Below are 26,860 nucleotides of genomic sequence, written 5' to 3' on the forward strand. Positions count from 1 at the left end.
TTAATAGCATACTCGCCGAAAACTATAACCACGCTTGATACATACCATCATCTATACAAATAATTAAAATTGAAGTGTCTTTTTGTAATATAAAAATAAACCGCTTTTTATTAAATGCATATGGGTGTATACACGATACATATACCAAAATAACATTTTTTACAATTTTTGTCCGTCTCTCTGTTTGTCCTGGCTAATCTCTGAAACAGCTGGACCGATTTTGACGGGACATTTACTGGCAGATAGCTGATATAGTACGGAGTAACTTAGGCTACTTTTATTTTAGAAATTTATTTATTTTATAACTCTGCGAACTAAACAATCACTTTTTTGCTAAATTCCACGCGGATGAAGTCGCGAGCACAGCTAGTTATTAATAAACGAATCATAACAGCGTGATGGAGATAAAAGGTTTGCTTTTTAAGTCAAAAGCCGAATCAATTTAATAACTTATTATTTTATAATATTTTAAATATGGAGGCATAAATAAAATAAAAGTGGAATAAATATACGTCCCCACTTACCTTTTATACCGGTATGCCACTTGTAGTCAAAACACCAAAACCTTTGAATACAGGCATAAAAAGATATCTTTTATATGGCATCGCAAACACGTCCGACCCTATCCCCAACCCCCCCTGAACTTTAGTCACCTTAGTCACAACAGGAACACAAAATACCTTCCAAGTAGTATTATTTAGTAGTAATCTTATATAAGGTTGAGGTACATCCCCAGACAGGCTGCTCAGATTTTGATCAGAATGTAGCCCTAGCTCTAGGAAATAATTTTTTACTCTTAGGTAATTTTCACTAGTCTAGATTATAATAATACTTGTGAGGAAAAATAGAATGAAAGAAATCTTTTTATTGACCTTTCAATGTTTACACATACGGAAATTGAACACATTAATTTATTATAACAATACGATACAATTAAAAAGAAAAAAAGACGAGGAATACATAGATATAAATAAAAAAGAATTGGCCAACTAGGTTACTGACTCAGCATTGTTTCTGATATCAAAAATTTGCTGTCAAAAACGCTGATATACGCGCGCTAAAACGCGTACGCTGGTAAACGGTGGCAGAACCTGTAGCGCTATAATAAAAACAACAAACTGACAGACAACACAGATACATTTATACAGAGAAGTAAAGTCGTAACAGATACTTATTTTTTATATATATGAGTGTAATAGATAAGAGAATGATAAGTATAGTATATAATATAAATAAATAAATAATAAAACGATTATAAACTAATATATTAGGTAGTTTTGCATTGTGAATATGTTTATGTATAGTAAACGAAATAAATTTTATACGCATCTGTCTTTTAGATCGCGGAAAATTGAATATGTATGTAACTCAACGGAAGTTTTAAGACAGTGTTCGAAATTATTTTTTTTTTTATAATAATATAATATAACTAGAAATATATATATATTTTTGAAACATTTTGTAACTATGTACATATGTACATAGTTACAAAATGTTTCGATTATATTCAAGGGGCAGTTAATTGGACTGTACATTGATAGAATGATGACTTGTATCGCGTTCATCCTATTAAATATTTTACATCCTTTAAAGGTAAAGTACGTAAGATGTAGGTATAATCCTACATTTTTCTCAATAATTAAGTTATTGCTTATAACAAAATTATAATATATTTTGTTACATTGTAATACAATTATAAAATACCGGGAATATTAAAAACAAACCAAATAGAAATTATTCTTCAAAAGCTTCCATCTCAAGTGTGAGTTTGATTTCATTGTACTCTTTATAAAACATTTACTATTGTCTGAAAATCATTGTTTTTTGTATTGAACGCTTTGTTAATAGAATGAGTATTTTATAAATAGCTAAGCTTCCTCGCAACGAAACTGCGCGACTTATAGTCTATTAGCGAAATTCCAATAGAACTCATAAGAGCAAATTTTTAATTAAAATAATTTTATTTTTTATTTAAAATACCCCTTTCTTAAATATTTCTATAAAACTTTTTACGATATATAAAATATTTTTCAATAAATCTTAATGGACTCCTAAACTACTTAACCGATTTTAATCAAATTTACACACCGTGTGCAGTTTTATCCAACTTGAAAGATAGGCTATATTTTATTTAGATATAATTATTATATTCAAGAAAAAATACGGCGGTACGAAGTTCACCAGGTCGACTAGTACATCATATTTTACTTACATTACATACATACACTGCAATACGATATACTTAAAATAATTGTCAGTCAGTTACAAAGTATATTCTCAAAGCATTACATGAAATAAATTAATAACGTACCTAGTGCTTTGCTAACTAGTTTAGTTTAAAATACAGAAAAAAAATATCCTCCTTAAGTTTTCAATTTATTATTCTATATTACAATAGTAAAATATGTACATCATGAAAGTAGAGAGGAATGGTCGAGTAACTTGAGCATGTTTCTTTAATATATCTAACTTAACATTATATAGGCTGTATTTATACATTGCTCTGTCAAAAGCTCGCTTAGATGTTCCCTTTAGAAATATACATTCAATGGAGATGACCATAGAAGCTAAGCAATGTTTTAAAGAGAGACAGGCGAAGACGATGCAACAAGAGTGAGCAAGATAGACTTACTGTTAGTACAGGTTCAACGATCGACTCACGCGCAGTTTGTTGAACTGCAATCATTGCTTTGGAAAATTGTCAGGGTTGACGCGGACGATGATTATGTAACCACCGATTTATTTTTTATCAACAATATTTGTGATTGATATATTATTGTAAGCGACGACAGATTCCAGTCTATTTATATCTCGATACAATTCTCTTGATACCGAGTACAATGCGTCTGCGAAACAATACTCGTCTTTATCTGGTCGATTAGTTCCCATTCACCTGACCTAATTGACTATCAATTAATTTCCAATCTTTTATCTCGATTGTGTTCGTGACGTGGCCTTTTTGCTCGATCTGCGACTTTTGACGCGTAAATAATGTAAGTGCACCTCTGTACTCTCAGCTTTTAAGTGCAGTGATTACGTGTGGTTTATTAATAAATCAGTAAAATAATAAATAATAATAATAAATTAGTTATATTAATACATGTTTATAAGATCATAATTATTAAAATATTCTGAAAGATGTAGAATAATTTAAACAAAAATTACCCAAGAAATGTATTGTTATATATTCAACTCATTTAGCTATTTATCATTCTTTGGTGTATTTTTTCTTTGTAAATAAATTATAAAATAATCAAAATAAAATTTAAAAAATGTGCTCTAGACCACACGATTGAAGTTAAACTTTTTTAGCAATAGGCCTGCGGAAGAGCATTGTGCAAGCGTTGTGTCTTAGATATACGAAACTTAACTGGCTATGAGAGAAAGAAAGAAAGAAAATGTGTGCTCGCACCTCTCATTTTCTATCTTGCTCCATTCGCATCATCCGTAACGCTCTCGTCACGCATTCTCTAGCTTACTACCCACGTCAAGTGTACGAAAACAAGTTTTACGTCAAAAAACTAGTGTGCTTTAGAAACGACAAGTTCGCCTCACCCGATCACACTTTTCGTAACGCTTTTTGTCACACATTCACCAACTTACTCCCCAAGTCAAGGTGCGTAAAGAAATTTTACTTCAAAAGTCCCTTAGTCGAAATTTTAAAAATTGTCCTAACATAATAATGTTTGCAATTAGGTACATATTTTGCTGAGAATAATCAGTAAATAAGATAAAAGTATTTATCAAAATTATTCAAATGTAGTCGCAACCCTGACCGTCAGTCTCCGGGATCGTGCTCGGCTCTTTCTCTCGCAGGCGAATAGAGCGAGAGGGAACATTCGCGGAAGAAAGTACAAACTTACGTAACCCGTTGCTTTATCGATCGTACTATACTTGCGATTGCGCAGAGTTCTGTCCACGTGGATGTGCTTTTAAACATACTTGGAAGCTTTTTTAAGAGTAGCTTAAAGCTCGAAATCGAAACAAAAATGGATAACTTGCGTGCAAAATTATAGTCGATATATAAGTCATATCAAACACGACATGTATGGAATTGAACGGTTTATAAGGAAAACGAATCGTTTTTTCAATATAAGAACCTGGTTATAAAAGTAGTGGTAATAGTCGGAATTCGCTTTTAACACGTTATTTTTTTTTCTTCGTCTTACTAAATTACTTACTAAATTTAACTTCTGATCACTAAGACTTATTTCAATGACAAAATAATATGTATAAATGTAATGGGCACTGATATATATATATATATATATATATTGTACTGTTTACTTCAAACAGTCAAAATATTTTTGCACGCTTATTACATTAACTGGTATACACAACATTTAAAATTGCAAATTTGTTTTATTTATACACACTTAATAGCATGTTATTTACTGTATTATTTTGCAATATAATTTTGAACTTTTCCTTTAACAAACGCAGGTACTATATTTTGATACACAGAGTTAATTTCTTTTCGCAGATGACTGCATTTCATAATTAAATAATTGTTTTTATTTGCCCGGAAGACAAATGTTATTTATTATTACATTTACTTGTCTGAGTGAACATGGTCCACTGAACAGGATACGTGAATATCAACAAAACTGAATAAATTAAAAAATAGTTTGCTTTTCATTTCAATATTTGTTTGACTATTCGAAAACAGTAAATGTTACGATGCAAAATTGTGTCATTAATAATCATCAACTTTATAGTTTAAATTATTACAGTATTTTATAATAATATGTAAATAATAAAAAATCGCTTAAACAAGCTTTTTCTAATTAATATGGATATAGGCCCGGTTTGAAATACAGTTCATTAAAAAGATCTAGTAGAAAATTTAGTAGCTAATTTTCGAACAAGTTATATATAATCTTAAGCAGTTGAACGCTTCTTAATTTTACACATAATAAAACAATACGATATATCTGTTGAATACTTTATAATATAAGTTTTATATTTACTCTACAGAAACCACAAATACTTTTGAAAGATATTATTGAAACGTATGAAACGAATACTTTGTCCAAGAACTTGGGATGGGTATAAGTCGATGTTTTCTTCTCGCGTTAAAACTACGTTTGTTACTTCCCAAACATTCTAATACAGAACGCATATTTTTTAATGATAGAACATTTAAAGTAAGCTGCGGTGATAGTATTGATATACTTATTTTTACTAAATATTTTAAACATTTACTAATAACACTAATGTTTTGCGGACTTTGATATTATCGTTCTACTTGTTTCTGTATAAGCTTCCCAAAATTATTCAACAATCGACGACTTGCTTGTTTCGGCCTATCGCAGTCCACTGCTGAACTTAGGCCTTCCCGAGCTCACGCCAAATATCCCTATTGTCAGCAAATCCTCACGCAACCTGAGACGCTGATTTTGCAGATATTATTATTATTCAGAGGGCGCTTCAAACTTCTTTTGTGTGACATCTGAGGTAATCTAAGAAAATCCTGAATAAAATTTGTTTGTCTTTAACTCTATCAACATCTCTTCACACTATTGTCATATTAGGGATATTTTAATAAGAATCCAACATGTCACCATAATATTATATTATAAAAAAAATGTGCCAACTTTCTCCAAAAATTGAAAATATTTCTGTATATTATATGTATTCCGTTAGTCATAATATCCAAGCAGACACAAATAATCCTGGAAAAAAAAATAGTTTTCTAATTAAAAATATTCCACACGGGAATCAAACTAGTGAGTGGACTTCGCCGTTAAATCAAACTCGGTTAAATAAACGATTATTTTGAACTAGTTTTACTACCTCATATTATTACAGTATGGCGGGTCTTGATATCGCTTTGTATTCAAAAAGTAATTAACTACCTTAATTCGAGTTTCATAACACCTGATGTAACATTGTGAAGTAACAACATAAAAATGTCTTTTTAACCGACTTCAAAAAAAGGAGGAGGTTACTCAATTCGACCGTATATATTTTGTACTGTGCAATAATATTATCGTGAACTTATAATTGTCTAACTTTTTACGAGAATATGGTGAATGTTGACTATCTGAGAAGAAAAAAAAACAAAGTTTCAGATTTAAGGACTTTTACAAAATATACTAAAATCTAATAATATCTCTATAACTTCTCACGTGCACTAGAACAGCACCCAAGGCGGACAGTAAAAATAAAAAGAATTAGCTTAAATCTGTTAGGATTTTGTGATATTTATTACATGACTGTGAGATGGTTACTTTCTAAAATCGATAAATCTGTATAAAAGTGATGTTTAGAAAAATGTAGTTATCAGTATTTATTATTATTTACTTAATAATTATTTACCTTACATTATTTGCTTGTGGTTATTAATGTTTGTATAAATTACATCTCCAGCCCTTTACTCTAAAATTGCCTCGACGACATCGCTCTCAAAGCGATAAGATCACCTATTGTCCGTTTGTTTTAACGTGTTTTGTTTAATGTTGCTAAATATATATTCGATTAATTTTGATGTACAATAAAGCGTATTATACCAGCACGTGCATTACCGTACGTTACACTCTGTTCCTAGCAATGTTGGAAACACAAATTCAGATAATGTGTTCACTAATCCATCGGATAGTTCCCAAAGACTGGTTCCTGTTTATTCAACTCGGATTTTCCCTTGAATCATCTATGGATATTACTAGACACATCGCATCACGAAAACGTCACGTTCTCACATTAGCCAGTTCTAACCGTTTAGTTCGCTCAAGCTTTTATACTGTCTCTTAATGAAAAATTTTAACCATCAACTTTTTCTGCAAACTTGTATATGGCTCCGTAAATTTTATTTACATAATTTAAATAATTCCTCTGAACTTTCGTATACAAAAGGACACTCGATTTATACTCATTTATAATTGCGGTTTGGATATTTCCTTTAGTGAATTTTATTTGACTATTTCGACAATTCATGTAAACCAATTCAATTATCGTCATTATTGTAGTAGAATAATTATACGGTACAATATTTCACTAATTACTGTTAACAACAATGAGATATTTAAATTAAACTAACGAAATTATTATGTTTCGTGACGTGTCATTAATTCTGACATCGTTTTAACATACCCGATTACCGTTTGACTTATGTATATTCCAATAGTACTGCCATTATTATTTTAGCAAATAGCATTTCTATCAACACAGACAGTAAAAGCTTATCAATATTTATATATTTAATGTGTACACCGGTCAAAGCAGATGACGTGCTAATCAACTGAAACAAGTATCTAGTTTTGAAATGCTAACAATGTGGTTGTCAACATCAGCTCAATCGAGTGACCGGGCGGATGGTTTATACCACACTACCTATTAGTTCAAGGCCATTTGCTCTACAAATTTTTGGAAACGTATAATATTATGTTCTTTTTTTTTTGTTCGTGTTCAACTGAAAGTAAGAGATGAAATTATAGTCTAAGCGTGTGTCTTTATTTTTATTTCTAGCACAAAGCCCCATTCTGATGATTTTAAGTGCTTGTTACTATTTATTTACTATGATATATTATGTTAGTCGGATTGTGTGACATTATTGTCAGTCTAGGTAAATTTCCGTTAATCAATAAAATCTATTCCTGGTTACGTCGTTATCAAATATAGTACATAAGATAGTAGACTCTTAATTGTCAGAGCTCTTGGTTTAGTAATCAATTTCGTGTGTGGTGGAGAGGATCTTAACTAGAATGAAATAATTTAACATGACTAAGTAATTCAAAAACCCATTGAACTGAATTATGACAAATTGTTTTTTTTTTTTTTGGTGATTTTAGCACTATTGCATAACAACATTCAATCGACTCTTACGATTAATCTCGTATATTACAAATGTAGAACTGAAGCGTCCACGTTTTAATTAACTATGGATTCAGAGGGATTTACGTAAACCCGTTCGATGTACGCTAGACAGAAATTAACTCAAACTATGAGACATCTAATTGACATTCTACTAAACGAATAACGACAAAGTTACGTTTTCAAATATTTAGCGTCGCTCCCAAATATTTCCTTCTCTTAAACGGTATAAATTCATAATAATGCATCAATATTAATATGAGAATAAATATTATATTTAAAAAAAAAAAAAGTATTTCTACTTTCATACACAAATTGTTCTCCTTCTTTTCTCTTGTGTTAACGAGTGTTTAGTGTTTAGGTTGATGACGGGATTAAAAAGTTAAAAAATAGTTTAATATCGGACTGCTTATTTATCAGAGAAGTTTTTAAGCGAAAACGCGAACAAAACTACCTAGGACGTCTAGTTGATACAAAAAATATTACAAATTAAAAAAGAAAAAATACATGACATCATTTTAAAGTTAAAACTAATGGTATTAAAACTTATTTTATCAAAAACAAACAAATCGTATTTAATACTAACTGTGTCTATATAATGAGCGCGTTGATATCTTTTAGAAGTGAAGTTCTCGACTCCTAAGACTGTACCAAGAACGTAATCTTCATAGAATCTTCATAGTAATTAAACTCATACTTATCATTGCTCTATTATTGTTTGTATGATTATTTTTTATTACTACGGTGTTTTTTCTTTCGTACTTTATGACAAAACAATTGCGGTTAACATAATATAAATTATTATACACTAGCTGTCCGGACAGACTTCGTTCTGTGAAAAGTTAATAGTAAAAATTAATAATTAATTAAGTAATTAATTTTTTACTATTTAAACTTTCCGTGGGCCGTATGGAACTTATGGATTCATTTTTATTCATATAGATTATATTAAGTCCATTATGCTACGATCTATTCAAAATAGTCGGCGAGGGTTGGATGAGACTAGGATGACAATGAGTATATTTAACGCAAATTTGTGTAACTTATATCTATAACTGTGGACTATGATAGTCTGAAATCATTAACGAATCTCACTAACGAATCTAATTATGAAATCATAATTTAATTTATATTTCGTGGATAAAATAAATAAATTTGTCTTTAACACGTTTTTGTTCAGAAATTAATCTCAAGTTTTTCAATTTCAATTTATAAATATATCGTGACACATATTTGTAATGAACATGTTACGAACGGCGCATACATAAAGTGTAACCTATTTGCTTCCATCATTGTATTTACGTAAATTGAGCGCTACTTTACCTCGCTGTGAAGTTTTAAACGCCTGTGTACACGTGTCTCAAACAACAATGCCTTCAGTAATTAAAAAAACATACTTTGTGTTCTTTGTATGATATTAATAAAGAGTGTCCGCGACTTTTAATATTAATACAAATAGTTTCATTGGTTTTTTTTTTCTATAATATTTATTTTATATTTTCGTTCATTTGAATTAATGGCTGTAGCCGTATCGTACAATAGAGTAAAGGGCTTCGTCAATGTCACGTGGAATCAAGAAAATGCGAAGAATATTATTTGATATTATAATTTATTACAAATTTAATCTCAGCTACACTTTTGGAAGATGAACTTTCTAAAATATAAAATATTAGCAACTAAATAAATAAATGGTTAACAGTCAATAGCCTCCAGGAAGACAGGAACCATGTATCGAGGATTGCAAACAAAAATAACAAAACCGTAAACGCCTACACAAACATTTAAAACAAAGTTGCCTGCGAACACTTTGCCAGCACGTTATCAAGTATCAGTCAAGTCTAATATCATATATTCGTGATCATACGAGTACATTTCAGCACGGTAGCAGACAGAATAGTATTACATCAAAGAAATATATTAGTCGTTGGACATAATACAAAATTCCCACTTACAATAACAATACGAGCATAATAATATGAGTATAGCATTATAACATACACAAAATATTTACACATACATTTTGTATAGCAATGGCATCCTCATTTCCAATTTATTTTCTGCTCGTATGTCCCTCCTGCTACATCTCATCCCAATCGAACCTATAATATGAATTCCAAGGAAGATATGCTATAATAAGAATCTGTGATATTAATATTAAAAGTTTAATTTAAAGTATGATTTTTGCTCTTGATATATTTACCAGAAATTGAATTATTTGATATTAGTATTCTATTCTGACGTATAACCGGGTTTTATATTTAAAATATATATCACTTCTGCGAGAAGTCAATATTATCCGGTTATGTAGCGTGCGTTAAAATAACAACTTTTAATACTTTATTGTTATACAATTAACATAATGTTCGACATTTTCTAAGCTTATACTTGTAAAAGTAATGTATTTATAGAGAATATGATATATGTTAATATTAAAAATATATATGTTTCAATAAAAATATGTGCCATGTTATAATATATTCATTGACTCATAAATATCGATTTGATGTCATTTATTTTATTCAATTTTTACTTAACACCATTTTACAAGCTCAAATTCTGAAATATGATATTAAGATAAATATTTTCTTTGTTTTTGATGAGTTCTGTCATACTAGTTTGAACAAAATCAAACGCCTTTATTTTCTTCAGATAATATAAAGGTAACAAGCAATCAGTTTTAAGCCATAATTGAAAGTTTTTACCACCTGAGATTCATCAGACGCTGCAAGGGAGAGTTAAAGTGAGTTAGTGAGTCTAAGCTCTACGGCTTTACGAATAAACTCCGTTTCCGAAAATCCAGAATGAGATTCGGGATATGAATTTAAAAATGCTGTAACTTTCAAAGGATAGTCAGTCATTCTAAGAAGTTGCAAACTAACGAGGTTATATTACAACTGTTATAATAAATTTAAACAGAGTTGAGATAGGCTATATAAGATTTTTTTCACATAATAATAATGATTACAATATATTTTTTAAATTCCCTAGAAGTGGAAGAATTTAAAATAACATTAAAATCTGGCATCAATTATGTTAGTAATTGGTATGCAAGCTATCGAAAAATCGCTGAGAGTAATCGGATTGCGCACGGAGAGTAATGCATTTAAAAAATGCACTCTCAAAAATTTATTTAATTAACTGTGAAGCGGTTATATTAAATCTATATTTTAACTTTATTTTCATTTTTCTGAATTGTAAGTTGATTTCGCAGATTTCAAAAATAAAAACAATTTTATCATATTTTTGATAAATGGAAAACCTTTTCGTCTAGTGGTTCTAAACGCTCCAAGCCGCAGTGAAGAAGCGTGGCGGCACCGTATTAGTCTTGGTTAATACTGAGAAAATACTAAGAATCGAGAAGTATAGTCTCAAAGTTTATACTTGATAAATGTTTTACTCTTTTCATATATCTAATAGAAGTTGTATATTGTTATATATAAATTGATATTTATTTATATAATATTTATAATACAAATGTTGTGTAGTTTCGTCTTATTAATTTATATAGAAGTAACTAACTTGCCTTATTCTGTTTCCGAATGTTTCATATCGAAAATTTTGACTAACCCGTTGACGCAGTTTTCAGTAACACTGCATTCTGCTCCAGTGGTTGAAGGTTCGATTTCCACCTCGAGTCTGGGTGTGATATATATACATTTGCCTATATATAAGTATTATGTCTATGTATTTATAGAAAAAATATAGCTATATCGGTCGACCGTTACCTGTAACATAAGCATTAACTTGCTTACCGTACAAACAGACGACCTTGTGTGTAAGATACACATGGATATAAAAGAAAAACGATATCGTAATTATTAAAATATTATCTCACTTACTTTAAGTAACAGACGTCAATCTGATACGTTAGAAAGCTTTTATTAATAATTAAGAATACATAGAAAAAGAAAACGTATTTCTATTGAATAAAACGCCCCCACACATTGTCTTGAAAGAAAAATCGAGAAGCCATTTAGTCCCGAACGTCACTGACCATTGCTATGACGTAGCTTCACCCCTTTGTGTTGCTTTTGCTCTTAAGGGACTATATACTGATAATGTCTTAATTTATGTGCCATCTTTTGCAGAGCAACCATCGGACAGCGCAAGCGCAGGTGGCACCAAAGCCGCCGTCCCATGCAAAGTGTGCGGGGACAAGGCGTCCGGCTACCATTACGGGGTGACATCTTGCGAGGGGTGCAAGGTAAGTGCAGTTGCAGTGGCTAGTGATACACTGAGTCGAGTGTTGGACGGACGCGCGCTACGAACTTAACGCTACGCCTCTACGCCGCTGAATTTCATAAACTTTTATCAGATCGCCTCTCGCTGCCGGTACTATTTCCGCATCGACTAAAGGTCAGTTTGTGATAAAAATGTATTACTAAGTTTATAATTAAATTTAGTTTAAATTTTTTTCTTTATTTAATTAATTTTGTGAAATTTTAAAAAATTATTTTGAATTATTTTTTAATTGAACACTTTCATAGTGAAATAAATAGCTTTAGAATATTTTATTTGTTTATCGTTCACTACGAATTTTCTCAGTATGATTTTGCTATTTAAATTAAATAGTTAATTATTTCTAATGGACGATCCATCTTATTCGGTAATTCGCCAAGTCAAAGCACTAATAAAACAAAATTTTATTGGTTCATAAATATTGTATAAAATTGATGTTTAATGTGAGATAATTTGAATGCGGTTCAAAAATTTAAATCATTATAATTAATAAAAAATTTGCACGGTTTTCGTCTGTATCAAATACAAAAAAGCCATATTTAAATTACAGCGACAGCGAAGGTAATAAAGTGATATTTACCGTATATCATATTAAAATGGACAGATCCTTGCGAAATAATTCTTCCTGAAAAGTTTCTAAGCAATTATATATTAATACGCTAACAAATGAAACACTTAAAAGCTACCAGACGATGAGATTAAAATAGACTCGGTGACTTAATATATGCTATTATTATGTTGTTTGGTTAGCAGCCATGTAGAGATAGTTTTTAGATTTCGTAGATGATAAAATTTATACATAACTTTTATTAAACGTAGGAATTTTTTACAATATGCGAATTTATTCTTTTTTTGAAAGCGCTTTTCACGGAAGTAGTTTGATTACAAGATATAAAATATCCTACAAACATTTTTAATAACTAGCTGGCCACGCGAGTTTCCTAGCGCCTTATTTTTTTCATAAATATATAGTTATTTTCGTTTTTTTCTTTTTTTTTAATTCTCTAACATAACGTCGTCTTGACAATACACAACAAAAGTTATCAATTTTGGTGTAATTGTTTGGAAATTATTCGCGTACATATATTTTGCTGATTAATTTTTTATATAGAATATTAGCCACGTACAATAAAAACCAACTAAATATTGATCACTTGAAAATTAGTGTCTTCGAGTCACATGAAAACGTAGTGTAAAGATTTTCTAGGCGAAATTTCCTCAGAGCGTTGACTTTCAAAAAATAACTCCACTCGCTCGAGAACGAGAGAGTATAAAAATAATATGTTTAAAATACTCCAATCGATAAGCTGTGAATGTACATATACATAATAATATATATTTTACAATGTATTTTTTATAAATTATTAATAACTATATTTTACGTATAATGTGTAGTTGCAGTACTATAAGTACAAAAAAAAAAACATAAGCGTCGGACCATTTCCTAGTTTTACTAGGTTTCACAGGGCTGTCGATTTGTAATTTTTATGATAAATCGCCTGTGGTATTAATATAATTATAATGCATGTTAAACAAAAGGCGTGAGCATTTTGAGCCCGTGGATGTTAATTTTTAAATTAACAAAATATACAAGTACATATTTATGACTCGTCGTGTTTTTTCTAAATGTAATGATGCGTGATAAATTATTGTTTTTAACTAATTTTTCAATTCGTACTATAACTTTATATTCTCCGTGAGTATATATATTTAATATATATCGTCAAATTATTTACCGCTATTGATAAACACATAATTTATAATAAATTTATTTTTTGTGGAAATTCTACCCTTAAAAGTTTTACGAAAAGTCCGTCAATTTTGAAGTACGATTTTTTTTATACTGATTAAAAATGAATAAACACGTCTTTTAGCGTTTTTGGTAATTCTAAGCTTAGTGATAAAATGGAGGATGAAAATTTTTATAGAAAATCTCCATTTTTAATGATAAGGACGAAAAACTTTATTTTAAGGCAAAAATGAGTAAATACGTATTTTAACGATTGCAGAAAATACCACGCTTACCTAATAGTAGGTGAATTAGTCCCCATACGTATACAAATTAGTGTGGTAGTTTGAAAATTCTGGAGCTAAAATTATTAAACATTATCCTTAAGCATTGATGACAGAAAGCAAGAACTGTATTTTTGGACTGCTTTTCAAAGTTAAAAATCTCGATCGACCTTTTGTCTTAAGGCCGATTAGGAAGTGATTTAAAGGAAATAAATATATATTTCAGTTTTAATCGTTTTTGCGCCTCATGTCTTAAAATTGTATCTATGACAGACAGTCGGAAGTTTGATGCACGAAATTTAATTTTTATGCTTTTAATTGTCGACTAAATAAATTAGTATTCCAGCATTTGCGTAAATTCTGGATGGTAAAACAAGCGGTTAGTTCTTATTACTGGAATTACCTGAAAATGCCTAAGGGGAGACTATATTTCTCACAACTGTTCGTCTGTGTTCGTCTGCGTCGCACGACAGCTCTGCGCTGCGAGCAGTCTGATAGTTCTAGCACACAAAAGCCGACATTTTGAGACGCAAAGATATCTCACGTTATTATAATATAATAATTAGCAATTACTTTGATACCATACATGATTTATACCAAAACTATCTGTAAATATTTAGTTCTTAAGTTGTGAATTGTAAATATGTATAATGTTTAATAAACTATTGTTATTTCTTTGGTACCTTTTTGTAAATATAATCCAATTCTGTGCAAGCGAAGCTAGTCAAATATACTTAAAAGTATTCTTTGTTGACCTAAGTAAAACTTTTGCTGCAGCTACTGCTCTAACTGGCGACCCCCCGTGGGAGCTCGTGGCGGAGCTCGGCTCGTGGGCTCTCGGTGAGAACCCCACGTTGGACGGGATCCTACGGGTGCGCCGGATGGGGCAAGAGGCACTAATGCGGAGGTGAGGGGAGGACCTGGCGGAGCAGCCGTATGGCACACGCGTAACGGCTGCGTTGCGCCCGGTCCTTGAGCGGTGGATGTGCCGTAAGCGCAAGCCCCTCACCTTCCGTCTGACGCAAGTTCTCACCGGGCACGGCTGCTTTGGTGAATACTTGTGTCGGACGGCCTAAAAGGAGCCAACGACTGGATGTCACGATTGTGGCGCGGCGGCGGACTCTGCCCAGCACACTCTCGAGGTGTGTCTGAGATGGGCGGCGCTGCGTCGCGATCTGACGACAGTCCTCGGAGGAGACTTGTCAATGCTGAGCGTCATCACCGCAATGCTCGGCGAGGACGAGTCCTGGACGGCGATGATCTCCTTCTGCGAGACAGGAATGTCACAGAAGGAGAACGACGGGCGGATGAGAGAGTGGGCCGCCGATGAGCCCTCCGTCCGCAGGCGACGAACGGGGGTGCGTAGGAGACGCTACTTAATGCGCTTCCAGTAACACCCCTGTGTCCGTGTCGGGCCGGGATGGGAACCCGGTTCTGCTAGACATGGCGTCACCGGGATTGTTTAGAGGTGAGCCGGACAGTCCCCATGGAGGAGAAGTCTGGCCTTTTCGCCGAAGTCAGCCGGTCGCTGGAGGGATCCTGTTGCCTGTAGATCCGGGACTCTCCAATTAAAGCGGCTGAAGGCTCCCGCAGGGGTTTGGTCGATAGTGCACCCCCAAGTGTGAAGCCGACATACGGTCTAGGACTGCCTACCCGGGCGTCCTGGATATCACCCGTAGGTAAATGGGTTCCCCTGCGATAAAAAAAAAGTAAAATTTTTGTTTCCTAAATACACATTGAAATCCAATTTTAAAGATTTCGTGCATTCTTCTCTTAAAAATTATATGAAAACATCAAATGAACTGGACATGTCAAGTTCTCAGTAGGCAGGTCGATACGCTTTACTGTATTTTCTTTTTATTTTATTATCAGATGCGCTTTTGATATTGATATCTAAAAACTAACAAAATAGCCCAAGGCCCCAATTTTAAATATGAAACCTTCGAATCGAATTAAAAGTAAAAAACTTGACTTCACTGAAAACGTACTCTGGAAAAAAAGTAAGCTTCGAAAAATATTCGTTCAAAAAACGCACTTCACATCGAATTTTTCATAGTTTCAGCCATGGCTTGCCTTTTTAATCTTCTATACACAATTTTATGAAAGGGAATAAATCTTGTACTTTCACTTAAAATACATATCTATACAAAAACGTATCCCTATTTCCCTTGAACACGCAATAATTTAAGAACTATTTGAACTATTTTATTCATATTTTTGAAATTTGCTAATGTAATATTAATGATAAGGCCACCTTCGCATTTTTTTAAGTTATAGTATTATATTTCCTTATGAAATTACAATTGTGCAATAAAGTTTTAAATAAATAAATAAATAATAGTACTTGAAAAAAATATTCAACTTTGTCGAAGGTACGGTACTAGTATATTATACTGAGGTAAGCCACAGCGGGGAACGAAAGTTTCCTGCTCAAAATATGGAGCATCCGGACTGGGGTAGTACCTCGACCTTACAGAAGATCACAGCTAAATAATACTGTTTTCAAGCAGTGTTGTGTTCCCGTTGGTAGGTAAGGTGACCAGAGCTGCTGGGGGAAATGGGGATAGGGTCGGCAACGCGCTTGTGATGCTTATGGTATTGTAGGTGTTTATAAGCTACGGTAATCGCCTACCATCATCCGTGTCCTATCTCAGTTGCCCTACTTACTTAATAATAAATATAGTCGTAGTCGTAGGAACAGCCTACAGTAGGCAATTTGTGTTATGGGTAACCGACTGATATAACTAGATATTTTTTTGATAAACATGCATAGGAATAATACATATAAAATATATATATATATAAATATTACACCCAGAATTAGGCGGGAATCGAACCCGCGACCCGCAAAACAGAAAGCACCAGGCCACCGCAAACTGCGCTAACGGGCTAGTCAGACTTAATATCTAAGAATCTTTTTGATTTTAACGTGTTAAAAATCGGCCAATGGTAGTCGAACTTGTTTGTTGAAGTTTATAATACCTTAGGATTAGAACTAGACGACGCAGCCGTTTGTAAGTAATATTTCCACTTTCAAATGAACAAGCAAGCTCTATTACTCCAAAACATCATAAGTAGATTAGAACGCCTATCTGAGTTTAAGATTAGGACGCCTAACTGGTTACTTCTAACCCCTCGCTGCTACTGAATCGTGTGCCTAAAGGTTATCTGGAAGAAATCGCTCTTTTATCAACGAGATCGTCTGTGTTTCCTATATCCTTTCTTTATACATCTTTATTTTAATAACCATTGAAGAGTAAATAAAAAGATAAAGGCACTAAAATAAAATGCCTTTGATTTAAGATCTTAACTAGCCCATTGGTGCAGTAAGCAGGGGTTCCTACTTTCTGCTCTAGGGGTTATGGGTTCGATTCTAGCTTCGAATCTGAATGTTATATGTATATTTCCATATATGTATTCTTTATGTAGATATTATCACAAAAAATATCTAACTGTATAAATTAAATGTGACCGTATGCATTAAGTTATGCCTATGTTAGAATGAACTACTGGCGCGTTTGTATGTTAAAGATATTTATGTACTTGTATATGTAAATACTTTTGCATATATTTTAAGGGAATAATAATCTAACACTTTAAAATATAAACACATGAAATTTTCACTTGAATTTAACCATGACAAATGTTTTACTTACCTATATAAAAAATTAAATCCTATACAAGAAAACTATGTTTTTGACATCCTAAAAATAGTGTTAAACATTTTACGTTTACAAGAAACGAACGCACTTTTTTGGAAAATTTTCTCGTTTACGGATTTTAAAGCCAGAATTGCATTTTTGCTACGAACAGTAACATCAAACAGAAAGTTACAAAGCCTGTAGAGTTCACATACAAAGGACCAACCGGGAAGCTTATAAAAAAATAAAACTGTCGATGTTCAAGCGAATGAACATGAAGGAAGAATTTATATTTCAGAGTTTTATTAGAAGTTACGCTATCAATGGCGGGGAGCTTAGGGTTTGTTTCAACATTTTATGACCAAGCTATCTAACGGATGAATTATTTCGATAAAAATTCACGACATCAAAATTAATAACACATTATTTTCTTTGCACCAACGGGCTGAATTTTATCTGTCGTATGCTATTAGGTAATATGAAACAGATCTTGAGGGCTTCTACTGATACCCTCTGCTGATAGAGCGTTTGAGTAACACACATGGAAGATACAACTTGATAGACAGCCAGTGAAATAGGCTCTAAGAGTTATTGAATAGTTTACTAGATATTATTTTATTTTCCATGCATTTACATGCAATGCCTCATTTGAATCTGAATAACTCATGACCAAGAACGTTCATTTCTATATATAACGTGCTCTTTTTGTTAAGTTTACTTTGAATATAATTATTCTAAAAACTAAATAAACAAATCTCGGGGACACAGGATCTACTTATAAGAATGTGGGAAATAATAGTTCAAAAAATTTAAGTCAATTTCAATTTTCATGTAATTTTATGAAATCGGTTGTAGTAGGCATTATCGATTACAAATTAAAAAAAAAAAACAAATATTTTCTCTTTATTGTGTAAGTAATAACAGATATCGTACCTTGCAAGTGTATTTATAAACTTATAATTTCCTCGGGAAATACGTAACAACGTCAAATTTATTTGTTGAAATTTTTACCAAAAAGTTCGTGAATGTGATTATACAATAAACTTTATTCAAAGCTTCGAGATCATTTATGCGACGAAGTTCAAAGTATATATTTAAAGATGAGATATATCTTGAATGAATTCTAGTACTAGAAGAAATACATAACATAAATACAAAAATACATGTATATAAACAGTATAGTACTACTGTACAACGACTGGTAACGTATTAGAAGGTATTCTTCTAATTTTTTAATTTTGTAGAAAAAGATCGAACGACGATCGAATGATCGTTAAATAGCTTCGTCGTTCGTTCTCAACGCGCGTAGCTCACCCATAGACCACCCGAGTAAAAAGACTGACAAAGAGTCCGCTTCAGCCTGTAATATCCCACTACTGAACAAAGGCCTCTTTCTCAATGTAGGAGAAGGGTCAGAGCTTAATCCGCCACGCTGCTCCAATGCGGGTTGGCAGATATATTTTTTCACTATGAGTAACGATCGCTATCAGGTGTACATGATAACAACCGGGACCGACGGCTTAACGTGCTCTCCGAGGCACGGTGGGGAGACCCACAAGGACTGCACAAGCACCCAGACCACGGCAAACACCTGTATGGCCAATATAAATGTTTGTCATGTGCGGGGGCGCAACCGACAGCGCAACGGGTACTATCCATGGCGGTCACACCGTTGCGCCAAACCGCTGCGCCGTTGACGGTTGGCGGACAGAGCCCGAAATAGGGTAATGATGCGAACCGCAGTACCACGTGCGTAACTGCGTGCGAGCATGTTGCTTCTCACCTCCAGCGTCCTACGTTCCTTTTTAATGTCGTCATCATCATTCAAATCAGCAGTGATTATATGGCCCAAATATTTAAATTTACTAACTCTGACCCGTTTAAAGTAATTATCGGTACACGACCAGGCGACCGCCTATCAGCCTTAAACACGAACATCTTACTTTTCTTAGCATTGTACACGAAGCCATGGGCCCTCGCACACGACTCGCAAATCTCTAATAACTTTCTGAATCTTCCGATTGATAGGCTCATCAACACCATGTCGTCAGCGTAACTTAAGCTATTGACACATTGTCCATCAACATCCCACATGAACACTACTGAGCCCCTCAATCAGCTGATTAATGTAGAGGTTAAAAAAGGTGGGGGAACTAAGTCCACCTTACCTCACACCACACGTAATGGTATACTCACACCACACGTAAAAGTATACTCATCCGACAAGGCAACCCACCCACCTAACCTGATTTTTTTGGTGCTTATACCAAAATTTTAACAGTTTGGTACATTCCACAGGCATACCCGTACCTCTCAGCTTCTACCACAGGAGCTCATATTTTACCAAATCGAATACCTTGGATAGGTCCAAGAAGCAAGCATACACCGGCGTTTACCTTTTCTTAATACCGTAGTACAACTCAGAATAACTTAGTTGTAATTCGTTTACAACTAACTGTAATTCTAATCTAGTCTTAATTCCTTTACAGTCCAGATCATCTTATGTCTCGATTTAAATTTATTTACCTACTCCTACAATAATACCAAACAAACGACGTCGGCATGATTTAACGAAAGTAACTAAACTAAGAAAATTTAGTTTTAAATAGGGCTGAGTCTATTTAACAATTACCAAATCTAAAGTGGAAAAGATTTTCGGTTCAGATCAGTTACTATCAGTAATTACCCAATGGGATATCTATTTACTTAAAACTCAAGTATAAAAAAATAAGGCAGGAAATAAATGAACTGAATAATTTCAGAAAGCTAATGAGATTTGTGGGTAATAATCGCGTATAATTTGATTAATATGCAGACCGATGGAATAGTATGATGTACCTAGTAATAAAATTATGTAGTCTTCAACGGGCAATGCCTTGTCTCAAAATAATATATCATTCAAAAATATGCACAATCATACATACGCAAATTAAACACAGCCACACACGCGCACACACACGCACACACACATAAATATTACTGGGACCTTTATCAACAGAAATAGCACCCAAAACCATGATTGGTAGAATTTTTGTCTGTTTGTCTGTGGGTTTGTGCACACTAATCTCAGAAACAGCATATCTGATTTAGATTTAGTTTTCAGTAATATATTGTGGTAAGCTTTACTTAACATTTGGTGTTGGTTTCATGACAATCGGTTCATAAATAAAAAAGTTGTGGCAATTTAAAGAATCACGTTGAACATGTACATATCCAAACGACGGTGTTTATAATCCAAAATATGTATCCAATAAATGCTGTTACGTCGCTACCCACGCGAGCGAAAACGTGTGCACAGCTAGTCTATATCTATACAAATAAATAAAATTGGAGTGTTTGTTTGTAATATTGAAATAACCGCTTTTTAGCAAATGCATATGACACACACACACACACACACACAAATTAATTTTTTTTAATTTTCTCTCTGTCTGTCTGTCTGTGTGTCTGCCTGTCTGTCTGTCTGTTTATTCCTGCTAATCTCTGAAACGGCTGGACCGATTTCGACGGAACTTTCACTGGCGGATAGCTGATGTAGTAAGTAAGTTACTCCAACTTAGGCTACTTTTATTTTAGAAATGTATTTATTTTATAACCCTGAGAACTGAACAAACACTTTTTTGTTAAATTCCATGCGAACGAAGTCACGGGCACAGCTAGTTATGAATGTATTTCAAACTGTGCAGTCATTATCCCACGCAACATCACAGCGTTGTTTTAATATGCTACATCTATATACTTTTATGAAGTTTATGCTCCGATACGATAGGTCGTTGCTTGACATTACAGCCTATAATCTTAATACAATAACAATAAAAAAAAATAGAATCTAAATAATATAATACGATCTAACGAAGAAAAGAGATCATTTTTTTAAAGTCCAGCTTATAACTAAATTTCGTAGCTGTAATATATTAATACTATAAGTAAGTTATGTACACTTGTAAGTGACATGCATATCAGATACTTTGTTATTATATATTTGTAATTTTAAAATTTTTATATGTGTGTTGTAAGTGAGCTTTTGAAAAAAAAAAATAATAAAACAAGCTGACATTACAGTTTTTGCTAAGTTTCATTAGGAATTTCTGGATCTAAAATTAACCTTATGTATTATACGCTCGACGTCTTCAATTTTTCTCTAACTCCGATTTGTATCGTAAAATAATGCATACCAGAATAGAATTGAAGTATTAACACAAAAACTTTCTAGTATCGAGTAAATATTCACGTTTAAATATACGGTTTTCAATGTGCTAAAATAAAAATTCATGTGACAATTTTTATATGATAGTGTCATATTTCAGGGCTTCTTCCGTAGAAGCATCCAGAAGCAAATAGAATACCGCTGTCTCCGCGAAGGGAAGTGCCTCGTGATCAGATTGAACAGGAACCGGTGCCAATACTGTCGATTTAAAAAGTGCCTCGCGGTTGGCATGAGCAGAGATTGTAAGTAATGTATTCCCTCACCTGTTTTCTTCGCTATCTATATATTTAATATCGCTATACCTTTCTACTCGTACGCTATCTTGTATAGTTTAACCTGTATATCGCTCATTATCCTCACCAGCGTCTTGACAACCTTAACATAGAAATATTTTTTTAGCAAAGCTATTATTTTTTCATATTTGTAATGTGCAGTTAAACGGGAAATGCATATGCGAATGTTATTTTATTCTTAATGATAATCATTTAAAATATTTCAATAAATCCAAACGTCGCTTAGATCTTATATTGAGCGTATTTAAAAAATCTTTGTTATAATGATATGAAGGATATGAAATCACGAAGCCTTCACGGAAAAAGTGATCATGACAGTGCAATGAAAAGCAATCTGAAAACGGCTGAGCTTTGAAATAAAATCGATATAAAACTTAGATTTTAGCAGTATTCCGACAACAGCTGTAAATGCACCTTTAAAAAATAGTGAAGAAGCCGTCACAACCGTCGTTTTAACAAACGACTCGTTGACAATCAGGCACTCAATACAAAATTACATATATATTTATTTAACTCAGTTTTATATTAAATTTTGACTTAAATTGTTAGGAAAATCTACGTTTGAAGTAATGTTATTTCAATACCATATCACATTGCTGTAGATAAGACCTTTAATAGTTCAAGCAAAATATCCTACAGAAATTCGTTCCCGAATATACTCTTGCTAATATTGGAAAACAGATCAACGCACTGCACCGTCATGCCTATTTTCCAATTGAGGAGTCGTGTTCCGACCCGTAGATGCACTGCAGTTCATTACTTGCATCGGATCGATTCAATCGCACATTCAATCTTTGTAAATGAGAGGTGTTTTACCAGCCGTTAGGTACGGGAGAGTGCCTAAACACACACGTTCACGCGAAGTCACCACCACGGAGAACATGCCGGATCTGTCTAAAAACCCAAGCACCGAACCTACGCCTCCGCAGGAAGTTGAAGAGCCAAACCCTGAAATTCCGCAGATTGATATGACCAGAGAGCTATCAAAGGTTGTCATCGCCGCTCATAGAAACAATAACACTTACACAGATGAAGTGCAGCGGGCGCTACAGATGAAAATCATCCCGGTGAAATCGGAGCGAGTTGATGGTGAGGGTAAGTCATCTTTTAGATAATATCGGTTTTATTTAGTCTGTGATTGTGGAACTTACTTAGTTTATGTAATATGTAATAGGTTTACGCAGCACGTCTCAATAAATTCATACATTAATGGTCTCATCAAATGGTTTCTGAGGAAATATCTTGCACTACATTCGCATTCAGCCTGTAACATACCACTGCTGGGCATAAGTCTCTTTCTCCATGTAGGAGAAGGATTGGATCTTAATAAACCACGCTACTCCACTACGAGTTGGCAGATATATTCCCTACTATGAGTAACGATCGCTATCAGGTGTACATGATAACAACCGGGACCGACAGCTCCACTTGCTCGCCGAAACACGATGGGAAGACCCAAGACAACCAGATCGGAGAGAAATATTTGTACTAATAAAAATATCAGAACCTGCAAACCGTCGGTGTTTGACGACTTACGCTCTTCACACATTACGTTACATTTAAATATTTTACAACTACCCGACTTGAAATAGCTTTACACAAAAATGTATCAATTTTTTTAATGACTTAGCAGTATGAGGTTTTTAGTACGCTAGGATTTAGACTCGTTCTTTACTAGATTGGTTATCATATGGAGCCTACGTCACAATTAAATTAGTTAATTTAAAAAATTTTTAGGTCAAAATTATGTTATTTCTCATACTAAGGAAAAGTGAAAGAAATAGAAAACACAAATATTCAACGTAGTTCGTGCTGATTGAATTGAGATAAAAACTCCACGAAAACTCTTAATATTAGTACCTTAAATGTCCCAATTTTTTTTAGCATCTCATTATTTCTGCTAAACATTTGAATAATTATGAATGTATAAAAATAAAATAGGAGTCTGAGTCCATTCCCTACTCCCAAATTAACTTTAAATATAATAAAATAACTTTATAATTATGATATTCGGTCTTACAGGTAGCAGTACCGAGGCAATCTGTGTGCCTAGCTCGACAACAGGCGCAGCGGATGCCCTTTCCACGCTATGGTACAATGTTGCATTCCGGATGACCCCGTCGGTACAGCAAGTTGTAGAATTCGCGAAGAGGATTCCCGGATTTAACGTGCTGCCCCAAGACGACCAGCTGATTCTCATTAAGGTAAAAATTTAAAATATTATATACACAACACAAACATTTTATTTTCTAATATAAAAGTTATTAATGTATGCTCAGCGACTGTTTCTTATTGCGAATTTTATAATAAAAAAATACAACTGCGAAATGCTTGTGTAACAGCTATGCGGTGCATGTTTTTCTTTTCCTCTAATTACTACGTAAACGTACAACGCAGTTCTTGCTTACAACTACGCTGTACGTAGTAACATTTTTAGAAATCAGACGTCTGATATGAATATCAAAGTGAAAATGGACTTTAAAAAATAACGCACTTAACAAATATTAACTAAAAGCTTCATATATAATGATGATTATACTGTTAAGACACTGGTTCAAATTTATAGGTTGGGGAGATGAGATGATATTCCCTTCGACCAAAACCTAGCGAGTTATATGTAAGAATATGCTAGGTTGTTTGATACTGAAAAATTGGCAGTGTAAAATGTCCACAGCTCGGATTCTTCGAAGTGTGGCTGTCGCGCGCCGCTAAACTGTCAACCGAAGATAGCATCATCTTCGACGACGGCACTGTCATCAATGTCGGCCAACTCGAAGTTATTTATGATGTAAGAAACTTATTTGTTTAACTGTCTGTTTGTAATATTAAAATAACCGGTTTTTACTAAATGCATATGGATCTTTACACGGTACATATACCAAAATGACATTTTTTACAACTTTTGACTATTTGTCCGTCTGGATTGATTTTGATGTGACTTTCACTGTCAGATAGCTTATGTAGTTAGGAGTAACTCAGGCTACTTTTATTTTAGAAATTTATTTATTTTATAGATCTGAACAATGACTTTTTTGTTGAACTCCATGCGAAGTCGCGGGCACAGCTAGTATTTTAATAATAATTAAATAAGTAATCAAAAAATAAATTTCTAAAGATACAGACAATTACGACTTACAATTATATAAAAGTAAAATCAATAAACCGGGACTAACTAACGGAATAATAGATGAAGGACATAACATAATTAATTATCGTAAGAATGAAAGTATCAGTAAAGAGGTATGTTCAAGGTAGACAGTTAGAAGGATTTTAAAAGCACAAACTGATAACTGCAGTATACATTTGCCACAAGTTGACGAATAAACTGTCTGAAATATCCATATATATTTCTGAATAATCATGGTATATGCAGCTCAACTTACGATGTCCTCTTTGAACAGAAATTTTACTGTAGAAAACTTAAGAGTCAAAACTTGTATCCTTGATTATATCAGCTTAAATCTACAGGTTAAATTCCTCAGTCACGTGGCACCACTGTTTTTAATAGTAATTCCTGGCATTAAAATGAATTCCTGGTTTCCAGGCTCCATTTGCGAATGCGATGCTAGCGTACGTGAACCACATCAATAAACTTTTGCTGACGGATGATGAGTTAGCCATGTACACGGCTTGTCTCCTCATTTATCCACAACGGAACGGGCTGTGCGACCGCGATACGATCACATTACTGTACCGCAATCTTGTCGACGCACTTCAGTTGGTTGTACGTATATATCATGTTAGCATAAAACCCAAAATTTCTTTTTAATCTCTTGATTGAGTTTTAGCTCAATTTTCTTCATATCATCCTAAGACGTATGTAGCTTTAATTTTTAAAGAAGTGAAACTTCTTTAGGCACATGAGGGTAAAATTTTAACGGATAAAACGGTAACGTTATGATGAAACGGTAACGTTATGATAAAACGGTAACGTTATGATGAAACGGTAACGTTATGATAAAATGTCAACGTTTTTGTCGATGGCGCTGGAACGGAAATCATAAGTATAAGTATAAACGAGACTTAAAAATTAGTTTAACAAAGAAGTTTCACTTCTGAGATGTGTACTTTGTACGCACGCCCTTTTTTTATAATTAAAAGGTATAACGTACATCTAATACTTTAATTACAGTTGACGGAAGCCGGAGTATCGGACGTTCAAGCTCGTGTCGATGCGTTTGCGGTCGCTGCTCAAGAAGTCCGTATACTTGGCAACCGTCACAACGAGCTACTGTCCTGGTGTCGCGTCCACTGGCCGCGTCTAGTCCTACCGGCGCTCTTCTCTGAGATCTTTGACATCCCCAAGGCTGAAGATGACTCGGCTTCATCGGAGCGCGCCTCTGCGCCTATACCTCAAATGCAAGAATAGGTTGCACCCTGCTAGATGTTAGATGCCTCAAATCTTTCGGACCCTGTGAACCTATTAGTTTCTTCATAGTAATCTAATGCTTCAAATGACTTTATTTGAAACCGTTTCTTGTTACGAGGCAGCGATCAATTGATACTGGGTAATTTTCAAAGTATTAATGTTTGCGATAGTATGCTAACAGTTTCACATAAGTGTACGCTTTCGATGTTCTTTATTATGATTGATATCAACATATTTTTAAATACTTCTTCATAATAGTCACGGTTTTATATTGAATGTCCATTTT

The 26,860-nt window shown here is 33.4% G+C and overlaps 1 protein-coding gene across 1 annotated transcript in view; it reads left to right on the forward strand.

The window, feature by feature from the left end:
- The window catches only part of LOC123668485 (ecdysone-induced protein 78C-like), a 68,819-nt gene extending 42,245 nt beyond the window's left edge, over positions 1-26,574 (forward strand). The window contains exons 2-8 of the mRNA XM_045602214.1: positions 11,901-12,016; positions 22,013-22,154; positions 23,025-23,304; positions 24,232-24,409; positions 24,880-24,993; positions 25,750-25,929; positions 26,338-26,574. Of these exons, the coding sequence (XP_045458170.1) occupies positions 11,901-12,016; positions 22,013-22,154; positions 23,025-23,304; positions 24,232-24,409; positions 24,880-24,993; positions 25,750-25,929; positions 26,338-26,574 (1,247 nt within the window). The remainder of the gene's footprint in view (positions 1-11,900; positions 12,017-22,012; positions 22,155-23,024; positions 23,305-24,231; positions 24,410-24,879; positions 24,994-25,749; positions 25,930-26,337) is intronic.
- The last annotated feature ends 286 nt before the right edge of the window (positions 26,575-26,860 follow it).

This window comes from Melitaea cinxia, chromosome Z, assembly GCF_905220565.1.
Source record: "Melitaea cinxia chromosome Z, ilMelCinx1.1, whole genome shotgun sequence".
NCBI classification, from domain to species: domain Eukaryota; kingdom Metazoa; phylum Arthropoda; class Insecta; order Lepidoptera; family Nymphalidae; genus Melitaea; species Melitaea cinxia.